Genomic DNA, 24,138 nt, shown 5'->3' on the forward strand with positions numbered 1-24,138 from the left:
CAAGTAAATAATAAAATGATGGCACACATATTTGGCGATTAACTGGCCAGTCTTACTAACTTTTAATATCAGTATAGTGATTCACTTCTATCACAAAGCCAAGTAACGACTGTTACAGCATCCCATTTCCTCCCTGAGCTCCTATATACGAGCACCGAGCGCAACTCCTCCAAGTCTCTTAGGCCTCAAAGTTGTTAAAGAAGCATTCGTCTTGTTAAGAATTCCCAGACAGCTCTTAAGCGCAATATTAACCAACATCCAGTCTCTTAATGCATGCGTAGGCAGTGGTGCTAAGGTATTTTATGTCTTTCCATTTGGTGGGAGTCTGCTTTTTGCAAGAAAATTCATCGCCCCATATGCCCACAAAATGTTCTATCCACTCTCACGGGTGAGATTTGCATGTTTTGGAGGTAATGTGACTCAAGACTTGAAATAAGCAAGCGAGTAAGTAATTAACATTTTGTTCTGTCGCATGGGATGCATGCCAAGGGTAAGCGTACTGTAAATGACACAACATTATTATGTATTGTGCACACAAGATTTTAAAATCATCTTGGTTAAACCTGATTCAGTTGCTGCTCCGCTAGAAAATCGGATGTACTAGATGAGCTAGCCTACTACACACCTCTAATGTTATTTTGACTTTTTTGTTCATTGATGGTGTACTGGTTCACTTGCCTGACTTCTGGTTGATAAATTGTGTGAAGACGAGCGAAGGCATGATGAAGAGCATGAAGAGCCAATTGCCTTTACTTTGGATTAATGATCCAAGTGCCAACAGCCTTGAATTAGGAGCGCAACGTCTTGATCGGATGAATGACAAATACGTGACTCTAAAGTAGCTATCCATCAAGGAAGCTATTGCACGTCATAATGTCGGAAGATTAATAAAGCTAATTCTCACTATCGCCAAACGTCAGCTCTGACTCCAATAAAGCTGAAAAAAAAGGACGTTTATTTGAGCGCACGAGCGAGACACAGAGGTGGATTGCAGTTACACTTTTGGCCGGAGAAAATCAGAGCCATGTCAGGCGTGACATCACAGAATATATAACGCATGTGTTTGAATTTTCTTTGTCTTGGGTTGTTTTGCAACTTAGTTCAAGAACCAGCCTTAGGATTCGGTGTTGAGAAAAGAATATCAGAAGAGAAGAAAACTCTGATATTCCGACTTCCTCTTATAGTAGTGGCTACCCTATTTGAACTATGGTGGGGTTTCCATCCAATTGTTTAGAATTTTTAAAGCAAATTTACAAAAAATGCGCAAAACGGACATGCGACTTATGTGTTTGAATCTGTTCTTTTTTTGCGAATATTGAGAGGGGAATCCGCCGCTGTTGGTGGCGGAATACACCATAGAGATGTGATCCACCAGTAATTTAAAAGAAGAAGAAGAACAGTGCGATGACGTCGTATGCGTTTGCTTTTGTAATTCTTGATAAGCCGAAGCGTTTCTTTGCTGTTTTCCATCTAAAATTGCATTAGTATTTTTTCGCTTCTTTAATTAAAAATATATATATTTGAAAGTTGTTCATGATAGCAAACGGACCAATAACTAAAATGTTGCTGTCTGATCCAGGCATAACCAAAATAGCACCATCATAGTCTCAGATGAACGCAAGTATGAAGCTCCACAATGTTATGTGACAGTTTCTACCTGGAACCGATCATTTTTATTTCCAATGGATTTTTTTTTTTCCAATTTCTTTGACTTTCGAGGTTCCATTGCACTCATAACAATAACTAACACTGACTCAGCCAGACACTTGTCAACATATGGCCAAAAAGTTTTTCCCTTTGTAAATCACACTGGAATTATTTTAATTAAAAACCTCAACCAAACAATCATTCAAGTGAGGGATCATTTAAATAATCATTCATTTGCCTTCCATCACTGTGTTCTCAAAACAATCCAACAGTTCCAAGTTGGCTTGCCAGTGGCACTGAGGAAGTGTGTGTGTGTGTGTGTGTGTGTGTGAGGGGGGGGTTCAACTAAAGTACGACCACAGAAACATCATGAAATCTTGTTTATGTGCTGCTGCATTAAGCTGAACCAAACAAATCAGAACACCCTCTCCTCGCCAGATACTGTTTTACAACGCAATGGCCTCGGCAAAAGGAGAGCAAAACACGGAATATACAGTACAAGTATGTTTTTCAATAGCCTTCGTGTACTTTCTCTTCAAACTGATGGAGTGCATGTGCATTGGTAACGGTGCTTTTGTGTCATCTGACTGTGTGTGAACATCAATATGCTGATGGCCTTTCGGCATCTTTCCGTTGAAGCCTTTTTGCATCACCTTGCATCTCTAACAGCCTTTCAAGCTCTTTTGAGAGCTTTATAAAAAATAAAAAAAAATCTCGAATGCTGTAACACTCATCCTCCATGCTTCCTTTCTTACGCTCATCTTACTTACCTCAACCTCCTCACTCCTTTTACAGGACCCCTTTACCTCTTTCTTTATTTTGTCGTGAGGAGCACCGCTGCGACTCCGCGGCTGCAGCGTGAGCTTGGCCGCGGAGAGGCAATTAAAGTGACAACAGATTGGAAGCGAATGGGAGAACAACAGCGCCGATGAAAGCGGATCTTGTCGAGGAGTTTGGCGTAAACTACTAACAGATTGTTGTAATCGTAAGCAAGTGCTCGGTGACAGATGTTGCCTTGCTGCGAAACACCACCGCAACAAGACCGCCAGTGATGAGAACTTTGATTTTATGGACGCCTCAGAGAAAATGGCCCTGTTTCTCGTAGAATTGATTACCTTTGTAAACATTTGCTTTTTGTGTTTTGGTTCTCAATTCTAAAGTCTTCCTAAAAACAAAAGTGCAAAGGCTTAAGCATTTGTCAACTGGGAAATCACCGGCCGAGAGTTTCTTCGTGTAATACAAAATTCTTCACAATGTGCTTTGGTAGTACATTGCAACTCTAAGCTCCATCTGCTGTATCTGATGGGTCACTAATTGACTTGGCCCCAATGCCAGCAGACTGTAACTGGTTCCTCCCTGGCCCTTGTGCCAGCCCTCTACAAAATTTCAGTAAACTCATTTCCTATGCACATTTTACCTAATCCTTCTTTATTGATTTTTTAATTTTTTTTATTTAAGACATAGGTATAGGGTTTACTGGTGAACAAAATGAACAGGGAGAGTAGCCTTTTCATTGTCTCTGTCTGTCTTTACCTTGAATTAAGAAAGTGTTGTGCTCTTGTAGTTCCCCATCTCCATGTAGCTGAAGGAAGGTTTTGCTAGATTGTTTATTTTTTTATTTTTACATTCCAAATAATTATCACATTTAACATATACAACTCTTGGCTACAAGACCGTTTTCCAACTCAAATCATTAAGTCTTTTTATTTTATTTCAATGAACAAGTGGCGTTTTTTATGCAACTGTCGCTCCTCTCTTGCACTAATATTGTATTGTCCACATTACGCTACACATTTAAGATATTCCATTTCAATGCATCTGAGTTGGTCTCTGCTATTAAACACCATTCATTTGACCCTCCACTTATTCCACAAAATGAGAACTGGGTTTGATTAGGAAACCGTTTTTGTTAGTGAGCCTTTGTGTGCTCCGTGTTATGTTGTGTGCAAGTCTGGTGATGCTCTAATGGGAATACTGTGTGTGCACGTGTGTGCACGTGTGTGTCTGTGTTGAGTTCTGCAGGCTCTGTGCTGGATGCCTTCTAGCTGTGTGACAGAGCATATTATGATGAACAGCTTACCCAAGTGACTGATTGTGTCGCGCCATTGCCATAAATCACACACCCACTGCCCACTTCAAAAACAAACACACACAGAAACACGCGCATAAGGGCACAAGTGGAAATGTACAAAGACCTGCCACCCCCACTATTGTCTATATGTCAAACTGAGGTTCAAGTCCAAAGCTGAGATTTGCACAGAAGCACGCTGATTGTGAGCACAGCTTGCCAAACCTCACGATTTTCAAAGAAGAGTCACATATTTCACTAATGCCTGTTGTCACATTAATTGTCTATTTCTCCTGATTTTGGGAGTTCCAATGTTCAGATTTGTTAGTTTAATAGTCATCTTTCATCCGTTGGGCCAGATACATTAGGTCATGTATTCTCGAAAGCCGTTAAGAGGACAGAATAGGAGGGACTTAAGGAATGGAAAGTAGTACAAAAAGTACAAATCAAGCACATTTCAGCTGTTGACAACTCAAATACCAACCCAATGATACAAACTTTTAAAATGCTTGGCAACACCAGAGCGATGTCAAGTGGCAAACCCTGAACAAATATTTGATTAGCCTTTTAGTGAAATCAGTTCATTTCAGTGAAAATGAAAAATGACTTCAGTTATAATGGCAGAGTATCTGCAGACTTTTTAAGAGCTGTTTAATGGTCATTTCAATCGAATTTTAGACATTGCGCTGACTAAAATTAAAACTTGAATGTTGCACCAATATATACGGTACTGTATATGCCGTGCTGAATAAGAATCCGTCCTTATTTTGATGTTTGAAGGTTGATACGGAGCTGACTTTACTGCATGTTCCATTGTGTTTCTGCTGAGGCTCTCGAGCGACTTTAAGTGTGTTATATATGTTATTGTCCCCTCATTCACTCACCTATGTGCTTGCCCTTCATGTGATAGTAGAAGGAGACACAGTAAGGGACCCTGCCCGAGCCCTTGGGGCCCCTGACCGTGCTCACATTAAAAAGTGGAGAGAGCAGACAGGCCTTGTCCCCTTGAACCCGTGGCCGCGATGCTTCGATGTACATATAGTAGCCTGGGAACAAGAAAACCACATTCAGAGGTCTTCACTGCTGTGGATTAAATGTATTCCCCTTTCCTCACCCTCTTTGGTTCCGCTGCGATCCGTCTCCGGGCCTGTATTGGCAGACCGCTTAGGATTCTGGGTCAGGTGATTTTGTCGCGTCCAGTCAAAGACGTCGCTTCGGTCTTGTGAGAAACCACAAATCCTCTCATCCTCAAACCCGCACACGTGGTCTGGTGTGGGAATGTGGAAAAAACAGAGCGTGCAACTGTGTTAGATTAGCGATATGATATGCAGAACATTTGTGATAATGCAATATGTTCTTCCAGACAAAAAATATGCCTTTAAAGTCACTGAAGAGGTTGCACGCCGTCATCAAGCATGACATTTCAGACATCATGACCTCATCATCATGTCATTTTCTGTGCTGATTCTTAATTCACAGAATCCGACTCAAATTGGCATTTTGCAACCTGGCAACTGCCCTGCCTGAATCCGCCTGACATATTGGATGGGTTTATGAAGAGAACTTGGTCCAACCCCGAACTGACCCAACTAGAAGTTTAATGAAAAAGCCTCCTGTGTGCCGGAGTGCTTTGTATCTTTGGTTTAAAATCAATACTTGCTAGCAGTAAGCCAGGAAAATGAATCAGTGGCTGACCTGGATTACTATCAAAGTGTGTTGCCCTTTTTTTTTTCTTTTTTTTTGTCGCTGTTTCTAATTCAAACCGCTGACCCAACTCCCACCCGACTCATATACATGTGTACTCTGACACCTCCTCGCAAAGAGCACAGTGTGACTTTTAGTGCTTTTCTTTGTGAAGAGCACAGAAGTTGGACTGGAGCCAAGTGCAGTTTATCAACTGATCTGGACAGGGAATGCTCCGAGAATGCCACTACATAGATCACTACAGGAAATGTATGTGTCTGTAGTTGCTTGCAAGGGGTGTGCATTAAAGAAAGCAAAAGGGTAACATTTTTGGAAGTGAAAGCCTTTGCAGTACAGTACAACCTGGGAATCCTAATCATTTTGGAGGTTGGGTGTATTTTTGGCTCTGTAAATATCATTTTGAGTTGATCATTATATTTACAACTGTTTTAAGTTGTTCGATCCCCGCTGAATGAATGCACTTTATTTTGGAGTCAGCCAGTTCTTCCTCAAGCGTCTCCACTTGGTCCAAAAAGCGGCTGCTTACATCCTAACTGGAGCTCGTCGGAGAGAACATATAACTCCAATTCTGGCCTCCCTTTACTGGTTCCCTGTTCACGCTAAGAGTTAGTTTTAAGATGACTTTGTTTTCAAATTTTTAAATGGTCTCGGCCCACATTACCTCTCTGAGCTCCTCTAACCTTAAGCACCCGCCCAATGCTTCAGGTCAGCGGACCAGATGCTACTGAGGCTGAAAAGGGGGGTGGTGGGGGGGGGGAGTCTTTTCCGCTGCCGGTCCGTCCCTTGACCTTCCGTCAAATGTTAGGCAAGCTCCTTCTTTGTCCTTGTTTAAAACTCGTCTTACAACACATTTGTAATGTTTTGCTTTCGGCTCAGGATGAGGCTCAAAATTGTTTTCGTTCTATTGTAAAGTATTTACTGTCTTTATATTATTTATTTAATGTTTTAACGGTCTTTATTTTCATGTCTGTTTTTACTTTATGAACAGACCTTTATATGCTATGGTCATTTCTAAAGTCCTCTACAAATAAAGTTGAGTTCAGTAGAATTATCAAGATTTACTAAGTTAAAACATTAAGTATATTTTTATTGTGCTACTTGTTTTTTCATGTAATGTATTTTTTTTACACATTTAATGAAGTAAATGTAAATGACATTATTAGTTAAGATTTGTTTTCAGTTTTAGAACTGTTTAAATGGAAAACGTTTACAAAGGAAACCTCATCCAAATCGATATCGAGGTGGAAACTTACTTACAGTAATTTCTGGACTATAAAGCGCACCTGACTATAAGTCGCGCTAGTTAAATTTGGGGAATACTCGAGTTTGTTCCACATATAAGCCGCACCCGACTGTAAGCCGCAGGTGTTTTAATGTTTCTGCACCCGGTTCCATAATGAGGGTGCAAATTGTCTCGCTCTGGTTCTCTATCCTACTGTATTTGGGCTCACTTGGTTTGTTTTGCTCTACCTGACGCTCTTGCGCTTCCTTTATAGAGCGCGCCCCTGTTAACTGATGGACCTTTGTATTAGCCGCAGGGTCGAATGCAATGAAAAAAAAGTAGCGGCTTAGAGTCTAGAAATTACTGTTCATCCCCGGTATTACAATGAACAAGTTATATTTTGCTTCAAAATCATCAAAATTCAACAGGCAATTTCAATGACCCAAACAAAAACAGTGCACCATCAGTGCTGGATGCTATTTGTATTTTTCCAAATGCATTTTCTTTGGCTTTTTTGGTGTTTATAAACATTCACAAGATGTTAGGTGATGAAAACCTGGAAAACCTGAGGAGTGTGCTGTCCTAAGGGATCAAATTGTTTTACACGCCCCGGGCAGTAGCCAGCCGCTCTTTGGCACTGTGTCTCAGATGTTAACATAACTTGTCAAACCAAGGAATCCTCTCACTTTCCGTAGTCCATTTACAAGAGTCCACATTACTCGACACTCCTTGCACACCAATAATGTAATTTAAATTCTGCATTTTTAGATAACGACATCACAGAAAGGTAAGTGGTTCTGAGGCTCAGAGCTAAACATCTTCACATTCAAATGTACAAGCTAAGTGCAACATAATGAAGTCAGCGCAGCTATTGATACCTCAATGAACACACAGTGTTAAGGTAGTTAGGCACTAATCTTACAAGGTATATAATATATTAAGTATTTAAAAATGGTCACGAACCCAAAAATGTTTTGTTTGTTTTTCATTTCTGACAATTTAGAGACTTCAATGAGCCCGACATACACACGTACACGTTGTTGATCAGCCTAATCAAATTCCACATAATCAACACAGTATGTTTAATGAATAAAACCATTCATCAGGCCCTTATTCATTGCAACATATTTACATACTGTATCTGCTGTACGTGTGAGTATTTGCTTCAATGAGCTAATCTATTACTATTCTATTCACACCCTGCTCCACCACACACGCTCATTTCAATTTGCACCGTTGTTCTCACAGACCGTTCCAATCTGCAGTTGTTTCAATTGCATCGTTCTGGCAGAGCTGAGTGACACCCGTGCCAGACAAATGCTGTATGTCGCCTACTAAAGAGGACAGAGAATGTTGAGTGGGCTGATAAAGACAGAGGGAGAAAAAAAAAAGTGTTAAAATAAAGAAATTAGACAAAAAGAGAAGAGTGCGTTTGAGACGCTGTGAGCATATTCACGTAAAAGGAAAGATGGCACAAACCTGATATAAGATGTAGGTTTAATGTAGTTTAATGCTGCATTGGGGTAAAGCGGGGAAGAGGACAGATTGGACGAGCTTATGAGGTTCGACCTCAGGAGGAAAGAGTGGAACGTAAACGAAAAATATGGCTGACCAGCGCAATAAGGTAGTGTTTGTTTGTGAGGAGACGACCTGGCTCTCAGCAGTCGAGGAAAACAAACCTTATCTTTTTTGGAAGAATCGACATATTTTGCCGATTAGTTGCTGAGTGCATCATAAACTTAAGACAAATAAACACCTCCCTCAAATAGACGCCTCTTTTCTCCCTTTTGTTAATTGCATCATATCCATCGGTTAAATGCAATAAATCGAAATGGACTGAATTCATATAATGAGATAATCCTACAATACTTGCATCCATTGAACTTGAACATGATGTCAGAATAGCCTACCAAAGCAAATGTCTGGAAATGAACCCCCTTAAATATAATTTGCATAATAATTTGGATCGCAGTGTATGTCTCATAGATATCGGATTGGCTCGAGGTCAAGTTCCTCCACACCAAACTCATCCAATCATGCCCTGCAGTAATAAACCTTGGGAACTGGAAAGAGTCTTCCCCAAACTCTGCCCATAAAGTTGAAAGTATTAAATTGCTCAACATGTCTCGATGACTAAAACACTTTTTAATTTAGTAAGTAAGGGGTCGAGTCCAAATCCTAATTGATTTATTAATTAACAGAAGTGTGTACAGTATGAATATTTATTTTCTATATAGCTATACTGTATAGCCACCAATAAAGGCTATCCTCCATTCCTGATATTTTGAACATAGAATAAACCTGCAATTATCATATGCTTCTCATCAGAATCCTGTTCCGTAAAGCAACCAGATTGGATCATCCAAAGTCTTTACAAACCAATGTTGACACTTCTTGCAGCCATAAAAACATAAATTGGCTTTTGGAAGGAGAAGGAAAAAAAGAAAAAATGTGCTGCTAATTTCACCACCCTGTCATCAATCATTTGACAGCAACGGGTTTAGAAGATTAGAAGAATTTGGATGATGGAAAGCTGAACGAGAGGACTCACCTGAGGGTCTTGGGTAGGTGTATGCTGTAAGAAAATGGAGCACTGGTTAACATGTAGATAAGTAGAATACTCAAGAAAGTAGAACTTCTAAAATCAAATGATTGTATACAGTATGTATGAATTTGAAGTCAGACAAAAGTCGGACAAAGCTAAATTTGGACTGGACTCGTGCAAATCAAGTCTAATCCCTCATTAAGGATGCTAAAAAAAAAACGACTCGATTGTATTATACGACGCATGATGCAGCGTTTAGCGGTGCTGACAGCCGGACACAGTTGTCCTTCTTACTGATCACTTTTTAACAAACCAGTCTTTACTCAAACTCGCTGGTTAAGCCGGCAAAATCACTTATATGGTTTTGACGGGAATTTGTCTGATAAACCAGAATCTGTGGAAAGAGATTTATCTAAAATCTTACTTACTAATATTTGTAGAGAGGAAAATATTGTGCTGTTATGCTAAAAAATATGCTAATTTTGACATATAGGGCCTATTCTCTTTATGCAACAACTTTGAGGCTGTATCTGTCATTTCAGCCATGTCCATACAGTAGTCTTTCATTTTTGATGCAATATCGTGAAAGTTGGAAATTACTATCACAGAGAGCCGTCTATATTCAAATCATCTGTCACGTGAAAATTAAACAAAAATTCATAAAATTAGGCAATATTAGCAGTTAACAACAAGCTAGCTTCACATTTATTAGAGAATAAATGACGAGCCTTTTTGATATCACCAAATGAATTAGCAATCAATGAATTGTTAAAAATATCAATATTTCTAAAACTAGAGCCAATTCAAAGAAACAGATGCCATTTCCAGACTCAGTGGCCCAGACTTACTCGAATCCTTAACATATCTTTAGCAATTGGAGAAAAAAAAAAGTGATTTTTCATGTTATAAATGAGATTTTACTATATGTTTTACTATTTTGTGATGGTAACTGTGCTATTTCCATTATTTATAATGAGAAATATATCAATTGTGTTGTCATTTTTGAAAAACAGCTTTATGAAGAAAAAAAAACATTGTCAAAGGTCCATGTCGCGAGATAGAATTTTTGCAGATTAGCGACCCCTCTGGCAAAAAGCGGAATCGAAGACAGCGAAGTGCACGTGCCGAGACGTTAGTTAGTGGTAGTTTTATTGTGCATTGCTTATCATAAATCGACCCTATTGCATTTTCGGGACGAGGTCTTACCTTTTTAGCAAGAAGAAAGCAAGCTGTGGGTCCCATTTCATCCTCTTAAGTTTTTCCACCTACTCAAATATTAACTCTGCACCAATATTGATCCACATCCTCCTGCGACGCTTGTGCAACTTCAGTTTTGCCCTTTTTGCCACACGAGAGTGTTATGTTTTCCTGCTCGGTATTCTGACTGTGGTCGGGGGACGCAGGGGAGATTTTTACTTCGGTCAGAGTCACCTCCGTGGACAACTCCCGTTGCATGTCGCCAAACTTTCGGCCCGATGGTCGAACAAAAGCAGCCACCGGGAGACGGAGGGTCGCACTGCAGTATTGGTTTATTATTATTTTGACAGACTTTTATATCCGCTGTGGCACACGCTTGTCTTTTCCCACAGACTCGTAGAAACACACGACTGACTTCACGCTCAGGGAAAAAGCTTTAAGATTCCATCCCGAACCCTCGATCATTATTTCACTCTACAGGAAAATAGGGGCAACAGCCATTGTGCCACAGTAGTACCTCCTGTCCATTATACAGTTCTTAAAACACGTGTGGGTGAAAAATATGTTTATTTTAACACTCAAATTTGCGTCAATGTTGCGACACGCACTTTAAAAAAAAAAATTTTGCTTTAAAAATTATTATTATTTTTTTAATTGTAAATACATATAAATGTGTTGTATGGTCTTTGATATTAGATGTTCCACTTTAAATGAATGTATGAGCACTCACGCTCTGAGTACTGGATGGTGCGAGTGACGTATTCCCCCGGGCTGTAGGTGGTGATGGGGGCCAACTGGACCTCATAGGAGAGAGGTATTCTCAGGTCAGGAATGGTGTAGGACATCAGCACGCCCTTCTCTGGCTCCTTGCCTTTGAGGTCAATAGGCTTCGACAGCATGTTCTGCTTATTCTGGATCGAACACACAGCAGTGTAGAGAGGCAGAGGCCGAGCTCAGATATAATGTACAAGAACATCTACAAGTGTGGGGAAAAAGTTACTAGCAAGCACAAATAAATTCCCACAGTGCACAAATCCAACAAATAGGATCACAAATACAACAAATCTGCTTGAGATGCAGATATAATAAAAAAAAAATACACTCAAAAGACTGCAGTACTGCCTGAATAACTTGATTCCCTCCCTATTCCCTTCACTGCTACCTTTGGATATATTTTGCTGTCTTCTACATCCCTTTCCTTCCAAATACTATAATTTAAAGATTTGTACTAGAGCACCAAGAGATTGTAAACGTATCCATCAGTGCCAGCAGCACTACTATCACCCAGCCACACTGACGGCTCCTTCCGGACAAAACTAATAAGTTAATGAGGATACAAGGTTAAGCAGGACATTTATTATAAATCCACACAATTCAAATATGATTAGATGAGAGCATCCCTGATTGGAACGCTGAAGATATGCACTTTGTGCTGTGGATAACCACTAATGGTATCATATTGATCAGTATATCCTCATATTATTTTACAACGGTGCATGCCCTTCACATTTCCATTAATGACCAAGGAGAAAGGGTACGAGCCAACTCTTAAGCGTTTTGCTAGCATATAAGATGACTCCGTTTTTTGTTTGTTTTTTACGAGATTTGCACTGGAATCAGTAAGAAAATTGACAAATGTTGGCAGAACATGAACAAATGAACTATTATTATGATAAAAGAATTACAAAATGCGATCCAATTCAAGAAAAAAAGTGCAGCCCCAATGTCATTGGGTGGTTAATTTTGTATCAAATGAAGCTTTATTTATATCGCACTTTTCATACATAAAAATGCAACTCGATGTGCTATGCAATTTAAACATCCAAGGTACAACATGAAAACAAAACCTGCCTCCTCCCTCCAATATCCCCACGATGACGTCCGCACTCACACACAACACACACAACTTGAAGAACTATGGTTAAAAAGGACATGGCGGGGCACAGAGAAACCATGTGAGGATATTTTTTTTTAACTTTGTACCGTTGGGGGTATTTGAAAAACGTTCATATTTTATTCATATTAACTCATTCACTGCCATTGATGGCTATAGACGTAAAAAATTCATTTGAACTATTCATATTAGTTTTTTTAATTTATAATTTTTTTTGTGAGTAGAGTATGAAGAGTATGAAAACCTAGAAAAAAAGTATTGTACATTTAGAACAGATATAAAATTTGTGATTAATCGTAAGTTAACTATTTAAGTCATGCGATTAATTCCAATTAAAAATGTTAATCGCCTGACGCCCCTAATTTTTAGTAATCTTTTGGTTTAAAAAAATAAGTTTTCATACTCTTGTTAACAAAACTGGAAAAAAAAGTTAAACTAATAGAAATAGTTTAAATTATTTTTTGACGTTTATAGGGGTCAATGGCAGTGAATGAGTTAATTACAATATATTTTTTTAATATTAAGATATCCAATTGTAGTTATTTACCAGAATTTCTAAACAGAAAAAAATTGTGGTTGCATATCATGCTTCATTTGGTCCAGTCCAAAAACACATTACATAACCAATTGTCATTAAATCCCAAGTTTTAATCAAATTGGCAAGCGTAAAACGTTAATCTTATAAAAGTACAGTAAATCAGGTTTGAGTGTGTATTTAGTTGACACCATTTTTCATTTTTTTTAAACGCTTTTGCGGTGTTAGTCCACCCCCGTACACAAGGCTCCATTAGCTGTGTATCTGCCGCTGATCCTAGCTACTTAAAGACCTGACAGCCAGCTCCCCTTAATGTATTAGGTCAGCTACTCGACCATGACACGCTGGTACACCCACAGCATGCCATTATCAGGTAATTCATGCAACAGAGCTGTGTGTTTGTGCGTGTGCGTGTATGAAAGGGTTAAACACCTGAAGTTCCACGGCGCGTTGTCTAACTATGCTGTATTTCCAACATACTGCCTCTCAATGTTTAATCATTTTAGTTATCTATCAACAACGAATTCACTAAACCATCCCTTGTAGCAAAGAGATTTAGAGTTCATTTCTAATTTACCAGTGTAAAATATTTCCATCTTTCTGATCAAATAAAATAGTTTGAAGCAATGGGAAAAAAAATTCTCTTTTAACACATCACAAAATAATAATATTCATGAAAGTCAGTCGCTCACATGTACAGCACATTATTTTCCTGTGGTGGCAAATAACTGCAGTGCATCTGTCACTCCGTCACACTTCATATTTATATCAATTTACTACCAGTGCTAACACCCATTAATCAACATTTAGGCTGACATTTTAATGCAAAGAGTTACGCCCCGTGTTCATACGTGTAAACATTCGCACATCACATAAACACACTGTGCATAATGATGTGGAAAATAGGAGAAAGGTGTGTATGTAATATACTTTAAGTATGTGGTAAGTGGGAGTGAGTCAAGGTCTGTGAATACACGCATAGACATTTGTTTTGGTCATGGAAAACAGACATAGAAGATTACGGCAATAAGAGGAGCTCACCATTGTGGAACTTTTCTGAGATCTTAAAACCTTATGATGGCTTCCTCTACTCCGATTTGGACTGTCTACCATCAAGGACAACTTGAATGTGCAGGTGTCATCTTTTACAATAAAATGGAGTGCTCTTAGTTGAGCTACTGCTCAAACTGTTTGCTTAGCGCCTTGGCCTGACTTCCTGTCTATGACACAAAAAAAGGACCCGCTTGTGAACAACTTGTTGATTCCATTTTAAAGACTCAAAATATAGAACAGATACAGCATATTTTTAATCATTCTTTTGTCGCAGCAGTACGGTATGCTGGTCAAATGCGACTCTTGACACACTGTGGTCCACTGATCGGTCGACAGAGAATGGTCTGCCTTCATGTATCCGATGTTTTAAAACACTGGATACTTGCACAATGCAACAATTTGATGTTTCTTAGCCGACCATAGAGGCTCAAGCAAGGCTTACTTAATTACTTAAGGAAGAAACGATCATATGTATAATTTTCATGTTTCCGCAACAATTTTCAGTCAAGTCTGATCGGGTCAGATATTCAAAATGGACTTATTGCTTGAACATGCCTTTTAATATAATACTTTCTGTAATTTCTCTCTAAATGTTCATTTCTTGAACAAATGAATTTCAATTTCAACACGTATTGATCTTGTTTTTAGGCAAAAACCTACTTGTATCAGATCAGAAATTAGAACTATAAAAATAATGTGTATTTAATTTTATTTTTTTAATTCATTTGGCTTGAGCATCTTGTGACCAGTATTCAAAAGTAGGCTTCTTGCTTGAATAAGCAGTTTTATTATGTAAATGTGTAGAATTTCCTTCAACATATTTATGAGAAAATAATTGGATAGTTCACGCTAATAGGACAGATGCTTAGACCAACAACATTTGTAGTAATTCATTTGAGATTTGAACATTTTCGATTAAGACACATCTGCAAACTTGACTAACTCGTGTAAAATAAAAAATCAAAGACTATTTTCTTCAGAATAATCTGGGCATCGACCACAGCGACTTCACACATCTCAAATAATATTGTCCATTGTTCAAAATCAATAACTGTCTTGCAGTTGAACGACGGCGAGAACAACGATATCGCCAGACAAAAGATCCTTTCCTCACTCGAATCACACACCAGTATGTTAAATTTCAAAACATATCCAATAGAATCACCGAATATGTCCTTTTGTAATGATAACGAGCCAAACAATGTGTAAAAGGAGTGGAAGATTGTGGAGGCATTCACACAATAGAAACAGACAATTATGCATGTGAACTAAATATGGATCGAGAACATGAGAGGAGGCGGCCTCTTCAAATAATAAAGAGTGTGAGGTTAATTATTCTCTCATCCTCTATTAATGGATCTCTTTCATGACTTGATCCAGCAGTCTGCTGCTATGAGCCGTGTGTATGCGAAGTCATTGTTTGTGTATGCGCGCATGTACGATTACAAGCTCTCGAGTCTTGAAAGAGATTACAATTGACTCCATCTGCATTGTGGGCTATATTACATCCATATATCATGCAGTTACGAGATTCAACGTGCACCTTTAAATTCAACATGATTTTGTTCTCAAATTTTTCATGTGTATGATAATTGGAGGTGGACCACATTCGGGCATGAAGATGTTCGTCTTCTGACCAGACGACCCAGGTTTGAGTTCCAGAAGCTAAATTTATGGTTCACTTGACTATTTTCTTTTCTATTTAACAAAGAAATATAGAGGTCGCTAAACTACAATACGTAACACTTGGTCGTATTTTGGTGCATGGTAAAACGACCAATATGGTCGTTTGTTGTTGGAGGACTTGTTGTGGAGACAGCCTTCGTGTGTCTGTGTGTGAAAAATTGTTTAAAAATTAAATGTGGTTGCTAAGTAACTAACACACTACAATATTTATACGCACCTGAAAATCACCCTTCAAAAGCATTATTTTCCTCTCCCACGATTTCCTGGTATCCACACTTGAAAATTGAAGTAATATCTTCACAGAATTTAACAGAATTGGATTTCTTATGTTCAGACAAATTATTTTGTGTGTATATAGATGTTCTCTATCTCTTACCTTGCTAATAATTTTGGCTGCCTACAATCGGAGCTGCCCAGTTGTGGGACCTCCTTTTGTGTCACATGAGCTCACAACCCCCCCCCCACACCCCCTCACCCCCCCCCCCCCAAAAAGCAGATCCCGAGATTTGTGCTGATGTTTACATTACCGAATGTGTCCATCTGTCAAAGTCACCTGCGTGGTTGAACTTCAGTGTAAGCCACTCCCGCAACAAATGCTACGTTCCTGCTAAATTCGTAGCGAAGATGCTGTAGCGTAGCTGACATCTTTTTGATTACACATGCTACAAAATCAAGAACTGCCTTTTAGTGTCTTATGTTCCGAGCGCACGTTGCTGCTGGCATAAATAGCCACTCACCAAACCAATCAGGGAAACATACACAACTACGAAACAAAACACTTCACGTGATTATTATTATTTTTTAACACTTCAGATAAACCTAACAAGCAGAGGCCGACACGTGTGCTGCATGTGGGTGTTCAAAAGTACGTCAATTCTACAGTAAAGACGTCTGCTCCACAACGTCTGATATGAGCGCTTGCGTGTTACCGTCTCAATGTGTCCCCCGGGAGCCCCACATCATCGGGCATGTGCTAAAAAGATGGAGTGCTGAGGCGTTAAGAGGATGAGCCGTAGAAAGTGTTGCCGGAATAGATGGCTTGTGAAATTGATGTGGTATTACTTTTCAATGTTCTCCTCCTCTAGTTAATAGTGGAAGGGGCCGTCGAGATTTAATGTTGTTCCTTTCATTTCCATCTTATTTCTTCCCTTTCAATCCCGCTCGCCGTCTTTCTTTTCTTTCCCGTCTATATTTGCGCCAAACAAGCATTCTTAAGGAAGTGTGACTCAAGCTATTGTTTTAACTTTGTAAAAACTTCAGGTGATATTAAATACAAAGGGGCATAGTTGTACATTACATTGAGTCTGTCACATTTACTTTTGGGATAAATTGGAGTTGCCAGAGTATGACATAACCGCACAAAAGCCTCCTTGGCACCACACAAGAGCAACGTCTTCAAAGTGGCTCATCTACACGTTTGTTTGTTTTTAAATGCGTTTAAGTCTCACACTTTTAATCATGTAAAGCACATTGAGTTACCTTATGTACGAAATGTGCTATATAAATAAAGCCTCCTTGCCTTGCCTGCCATTACATGAATGACATTACATCACAGCCTTACAATCAACCAATGCGCCTAAAAATGGCCACAATTCAACTAACGAGAACTCAATTTCAAACGTCAAAGAAAGTTAACTAACGTTTATTTTTTATTTAATTTTTTAAGTATATTATTGTTTAAGTGTATTGTTGGCCAATACCTGAATTTGCACATTCCTATTTTATGGTTATTTGATGTTCATGTTCTGATTACTCACCAGTTACTCAATTTTTTTCATTTCACTTACTTTTACTTGAGTAATTATTTGGAAGACTACTTTTCCCTTTTACTTGCATCAAAGTATTTGAAAGAAGCGGTACTCTTACTTGAGTAAAATGTTTGCCCACTTCTGGGTAAACATCTAAATAAATGAAAACTCTGAAGCGCTGGAGAGTTCCAGGTGAGCTGCGGGTTACAAAATGAATTCAAAGGGTGTACGTGTGTGTTATATGATTTTCTTTCCTAATCAGAGGACAACGCAGGGATCGAGGAGAAAAGCGAAAGGTCCGGGGCACACATTATGAATTGAAATCTCAAGGAAGGACACAGCTCATTCTCCTCCTCTCTGTAGTGGTTTACTTCATTTGGCCAGCATCCCGGAATTAAAATGGGAGTAGAATCAACGATTCAGCTGCACAAAAGCATACACACACACACAGTCACTGAAGAAAAGCAGTCTTGAGGGAAAGCATATAGCCGCTTGTAATATATCGTAACATTTCCGCTGTTTTTCTCATTTTCTCATAATACACTTATCTTAGCCTTACTGTGTGTGTTTTTTTCTATTTAACATAATGTTATGGGCTGGATCGAAAAGAGCTGTCGCATGAAAATAAAGTAATTGACAGTTGTGAGCCTCAGAAGCCAGGCGATAAAAAAACTAAAATAAAGAGGTGCATGCTGTCATTGTTCATTCAGTCTAAGTCCCCAATTGATTAACTACACATTTACTCACACTCCCGGAGCTCTTGAAGGCCCATGGTTACTTTGCATGCACACTCCACTACATACAGATCAAACAACAAGCAGATCTAAGGCGTGTGTGTTTGTGTGTGTGTGTATGATGCGCAACCACTTTGCTGAGTGTGACGTGTTAACCACAAGCCCCAACTTTCCACTCATTTCACAGGTTCCTTCAGTGCATAAGTGTGTTTTACTTTACCTTCAGGACATTAATCCTGTAGCCGATGATACGATCTGTGGCCTCTGGGTCTTTCTGGGTCCACTGCAGGTTGTAAGAGTAGTTGTTGCCTTTCAGAATCCTCACTGGGTTGGGCGTGTCAAAGTAGAATTCAGCATTGTAAGGTTTTGCTGGAGAGCATTGAAAGAAAAGGTTTTCAATTGTTGATTTGCCTCTTCCACCAACACTTCCAATTCCATCACTTTAAACTTCACTTTTTCACTTCACATTTTCAAATGAAATAAAATGTTGGTAGACCAACAGTATTTAGGTATTAAAAAAAAAAAAGAAATTCTCAATGTGACAAAATTCTGATTCATGCAAGAAGGTGTGTAATTTGTTGCTGTTCAATCAATTTCTTATTTACTCACCAGAGACATTAAACCTGCACGTGGATGTTCCTGCACTATTGCCGACTCTGCACTCATAAGATCCATTTTTGGTGGGCTCCAGTCTGAATTTCAGCTCAGGTGTCTCTTTCAAGTCCGGCATGGGTATACTGACAAAGTCGCCGTTGCGGTACCAGCGGATGTCCGTAATACGTGGCGGGTTGGCACGCAGGACCAAACACCTGAGGGTCACCATCTGATAGTTCCTTGCACGTGTGTCCTGAGACACTGGGTCCAGGATGGGAGGATCTGTGAAGACAACAAGCATATAAAGGTTTAGTCTGTTTATGTCGTTTTTGTAGACAACAGTGCCTGAGTATGAATTTGTGATCCAAAATGGTGGCAACCACCTGTTTGTATGTGGTCATAATTAGGTGCCAACTTATTAGGTGGCATTAGCGAAGTTGATCAAAATTGGTGTAATATCTCTACCTGAAAAGATGACCACTTAAAGAGAAGTTATAAGCAATTCCTCTAACTTAAACAATATTAATAACAAGAGAGATTCCAAGAGAGTATTTCCAGTGAGCACAAACAAAAAAAAATGCTAACAAGCCACAATTAACCCACCAACCTACCTGCAGCCTTGCCTGCCTTTGCGGATAATGACTGACTAGCTGCCGTTGCCCCGAGGTTAGCAAAGACACAACACACGCAAATTAGTTCACCACAAATCACCAGGCAGCTCGTTCACCCCAAGCTAATCATGTGCATAATAGACACGCTGTTAATGGCACTGTTGCCTCACTAACGGCAATGGGATCGTGTGTTCGGGGTCCCAGGGGCGAGGCGGCGTGGCTACAGTACATTATGAGTCGCGTTTAATAGATGCAGGTGTAATTATAGTCTAATCTATGTCATGTACACAGACTGGGATGGTGAAAATCGATTAGCAGAAGAGGCTGAAGAAAGATCCAAAGATAGTGAAACCAGTGAAATACAAGAGAAATCATTGCTATTAGACAATTTAACCCTATAAAGCCAAACACATATTAAATACAAGACATTTTGAGCCCTCTATTTCATGAGTATATTTTCTTTTGCCATTAAAACCCTGAAGGTAAATGATCTGACACATGCATTGCACTGATAATCCATTAGAGGGCAGTATCACCTATCTGATGGCTTTTCCAGCGCCCTTGCAAGATCGCCCCTATGGGGTATATGACACCGAGGCGGCGGGACTTCCGACATTCTGGTTTTCACACATCAACTTTGCTTCTGTTTCCCGTTTGTGACGTGTGGGCCGCGTCCCAGTTCTTGGCCTTCCGCCTTTGTGCCCCTCGGTTGCGCGTTCCCGTCGACGGGTGCGAGTGTGTAGTGTGTCTGTCTCAGTTGTCGGAAGCATTTCGGAGAGTTGAGACGCCCTGCGCGCTTCCGCCCATCGCCGTGGTTGGGACAAGCGCGGCCATCAGTGGCCGGAAACAACTCTGATGTGTGAAACTCAGAAGTCGGAAGTCCGTGGCATCTACCCCATTGACAAATGAGAGACACCTATACTTATTAATAGTGGGAAATGTTCTTTCTGATTTTTGGAAATACTAATATGTTCGATATGTCTGTTTATTATTATATTTTTGACAGTTATAAATATACAAATTGAAAGCATTGTGACCAGATGTATCAAATATAGCACAAATCAAAAGGCATATGTCATTTGTTTGTTCCAAAGGAACAATACTCTATTTACAAAGAATCTGAATTTTCTCTCATATTTCATGGCTCAGGTTAAAATGATGACCTGCTCAAACTGGCATGCAAGTACATCATGTAATGGAAAGTGTGATACTATGTGGTGGCACTGAGGGATGGCTGAGCTGTGAAGGTTTATCTTGTAATGCTGCGGACTGATTAGTGTACGGTCACATAGCCTGCTGCTGTTTATAGGCACATACCGATGTCCGACTTTGGCAACATGTGTCAAGGGCACAGAGTGAAGTGAAGAAGAGGGAGTGAGAAGTAGGACTTTATTAACATGAAGACCCTTATGTGATATGGTTTTTAGTATATCCAATTTAACAGACGGGCCAAAAGAGGGAGTCTGTGCCCTTTGGGGGAATTCAATGTGATCCTTTTGTCACAGGTTGCATTTTATACAGTTCCGGCAACCATTAAATATGCTGACAGTACTTCCTGTTTCCTAAATATGCCCTATTTTTGAGACCTAGAAAAGTCTGTTGTATTTTTTTTTCTTCTGATTTTAGTCGGCATGCATTCTTCCTCTCCACTCTGGCTTGTGTTAATCCTTTCTTATTTTAAGTTATTTGAGATCTGTAGGAACTATAATACCAATCTTGTACCCAAACACTGTGCATGCCATCGCTAGTCTGCATGTGAAGCAATGTTCATGTTATCATTGATCAATATCAAGCAATACTTGTTCATGTAGCAATGTTTGGTCATTTCTAAGATATTGATTGGTCTACAATTATTGTTTGGTCTTGTCAGTCATTCTTAAACTGGCTAATCGATGTCTGTCTTAAAGGGGAAGTCAACCTTAAACCTTTCTTGACTATAATATGTCATATGTGACCTCACTAGTCTAAACATGACATTCTGATTAATAGTACATTTGCGGAAAATGAGTTAAGCAGCAAAATCCAGCCGTTTTTATCCATCTCAGGCGGCGGCCATTTTGCCACTTGCTGTCGAGTGAAGATGACATCAATGTTGCTCAGGGCTCAGGCAACGACCAATCAGCTCACCTGTTTTCTGAAGCTGAGCTGGGATTGATTGTTACCTGATTACATCAATGTTGCTCAGGTAACAACCAATCACATCTCAGCTTCAGGAATCAGGTGAGCTGTGATTGGTCGTTACCTGAGCCCTGAGCAACATTGATGTCATCTTCAGTTGACAGCAAGTGGCAAAATGGCCGCCCCCGATCAACACAATATCAACCAGAACAGAATACCATATTTAGACTAGTGGGGCATCCCAAACATACACAAAATGACTTCCCCTTTAAATGTTTACAGGAGGATATAAAGTATGTTTAGGCCTAGTTTCATATTTATTTCAAATTATTTATATGGTCATGACACCTCACTAGCACCTTACTCTTTCAAATGCATCGCCTTTTGTGTTTATTTGCTCCCCGTCTTGGCAACGCATTGCAATGTTTCGTCTCATCAGGAGAGCACTCTGAATATAAACAAAGGTTTCATTGAATGCAAATAGATTCCTCCCTGCGACAGCAACATTGACCAAGCTTAACATTTACAATAAACAAAGTAAAAATCAATTTAGAGAAGGAGGTGGGGTGTGGACGCAGCAAGGAGGGATGACAGGTTGGGAGAAAGGGACAATGAGGAGGGACAATGAGGAAGACGAATGATGGGGAAAGTGCGGCGTGAAAGTGAACGAAGTCGATGATTGAATATGAACGAAAGGATGCAGAGACGGAAGGGCCAGAATGGACAGGCAGCGGGTGAGAGAGGTAGAGGGGTCCTCCCTCCGTTAGCTGATTGATGATGATGAGGATAGCAATGAGGAAGAACAGCCAAGTGGGATGGAAAGAAGAAGAATAGCATACAAAGAAAGTAGAGTGGGGGCAAATGCGCCAAGACTGCATAGCTACTTAATTGCGACAAACAAAAAAAATTGTATAATTAGGCATAATTTAAGGACGGCGTGCAATGGAGATAGATCTGTTTTCCAACACGTTCCTGAGATGTTGTTGTACTGTTATTTAACCTTCTTGCTTAGTGTGTTTTCCATCGGCATAACCTGACAAAAACACATTTTTAGTTTTTTTTCTTTAGCAGCTCACCATCCATCTCCGCACCTTCCCTAATGCCACTTTTCCATTTCAGGCTCTCTTTTAAACCTGTTTTTCGTCCACACGCTCTTGCTGGTGTATCCGTGTGTCTCATCTCTATGTTTCTCTCTGCACCCAGAGTGGGGTGGCCACCTGGTCCATTAATCAGACTTGGCCAGTGTGGACAGCAGGGCTCACACAGTGTTGCCCTTCCGCCCGGCTTGCATTAGCAAGCCCAGTAAATCCTTGTGCGGGAAAGGAGCACAATAGAATCCGGTAATTTAAACTGCTTCATTCTGCTCCGGGGAATATCATATACAGTAAATCTTGGCCTTTGGGTGCCTCAAATACAATAATAATTTTTGATCTTTCTTTTTATGCAGGGTACATTTAACTATACTCTAGAGTACTTCAGTTACAACACCTCAAGGATATAGCTGAATTAAATAATTAAAGGACAATAAAACCGTTTGACAGGAGGGGATAATAAAGGGAACCAAAAATCTAACGCGCAGGAATTCTGTGCTCTGGTGGGTCAAGAGAGAGCGCCAAATAGATTGTGTGTCATTTTATTTATTGGTCAGGAAGTTCATTAAGAGGAAAGCCTACTAACTAATATGGTACGGTCACCAGAAATGCCATTGCTTGGCATCAGTCAGTACTTTACAACACTGTCAAAAAAACTGTAAATATAACAGAATTTTACTTTTTATTTTACAGTTTTTTAAATTTTTAAAAATATTATTTAATTTTCAAAGATAAACTCAGATTTTACATGTCAAATGTAAAAAACTATTAGAAATACATATATTGATTGTTAAAATGCATTCACAAATGTATCGTAATTCCACAAATATCTGTTATTTAATGGAATAAAATATAAAATTCAATATAAAACCCTAAAAAAAGAAAACATTTATATTTACTGAGAAATTAACAGTAAAAATGTATAATTTTACCATAATTTCTTTGTAAATTTACCTTTTTTTAAAAAGTGAAAAGATAACTAAAATGTTTGTAATGTCCTAGATGGTAGCATTCATTCTATTAACATTTATTTTGAAAGGACATCTAATGAGATATAGGTAAAGGGGAAAGCTTCAGAGGGTGAATAATATGCAAAGCAAAGAATTGGACTTACAGATGCTGCCTCTGCTGAGGCATCAGCACTACCAAGTATACATTTCATGAGATCTAAAATTATAAACCACAGTGGCAGCGTGGATCATTGAGGTTCCCCTTGGTGAACATGTTGAAGTATCCTTAAGCAAAATGCTGAACTTCCAATGCTGTGTTATCAGAAGGTGAATGACTAGTCAAAACGTAAAGCGGTTTGAGAGCCTCGTAAGGTGGAAAAATGCTAATAAATGAATTACCCTACTAATAAACAGTTGCCGTTTTAAACCCAATATTTAATTTTTCAACAGTTATTGGCCATGTTTTGAAAGATTAATCACACTATTTTTTTCATATACTGTTTTATTACATACAATCTTGTTAAACATACAGTTAAAAACTGTACTTTAAGTATGGGGAAAAAAAGTGTGTTTTTATGAGAAAGTAATTTTTTACGGGGTTTAGTTGTTTTTTTAACAGTGAAGTCCATCTCTGTGGGTACACTCATCTGAAACAATGTATGAAAAAAGATACACACATGCACATTTGGTTTCCTACCTTTCTGTTCACTTATCTTTATCGTAGAACCGAAAGTTGCCCAG

General features: G+C 39.2%; 1 protein-coding gene across 2 annotated transcripts in view; it reads right to left on the reverse strand.

The window, feature by feature from the left end:
- Positions 1–24,138, reverse strand: part of mdga1 (MAM domain containing glycosylphosphatidylinositol anchor 1) — a 158,125-nt gene that overhangs the window by 20,923 nt on the left and 113,064 nt on the right. For both annotated transcript variants that reach the window (XM_086071779.1, XM_086071778.1), the window contains exons 10-15: positions 18,643–18,909; positions 18,254–18,402; positions 11,114–11,294; positions 9,193–9,216; positions 4,830–4,982; positions 4,600–4,761 (exon numbers count right to left, since the gene is read on the reverse strand). In XM_086071779.1, the coding sequence (XP_085927905.1) occupies positions 4,600–4,761; positions 4,830–4,982; positions 9,193–9,216; positions 11,114–11,294; positions 18,254–18,402; positions 18,643–18,909 (936 nt within the window). The remainder of the gene's footprint in view (positions 1–4,599; positions 4,762–4,829; positions 4,983–9,192; positions 9,217–11,113; positions 11,295–18,253; positions 18,403–18,642; positions 18,910–24,138) is intronic.

The sequence above is a fragment of the Leptonotus elevatus genome, chromosome 3 (assembly GCF_054856555.1).
Source record: "Leptonotus elevatus isolate MCC_2025b chromosome 3, RoL_Lele_1.0, whole genome shotgun sequence".
In the NCBI taxonomy this organism is placed as follows: Eukaryota; Metazoa; Chordata; class Actinopteri; order Syngnathiformes; family Syngnathidae; genus Leptonotus; species Leptonotus elevatus.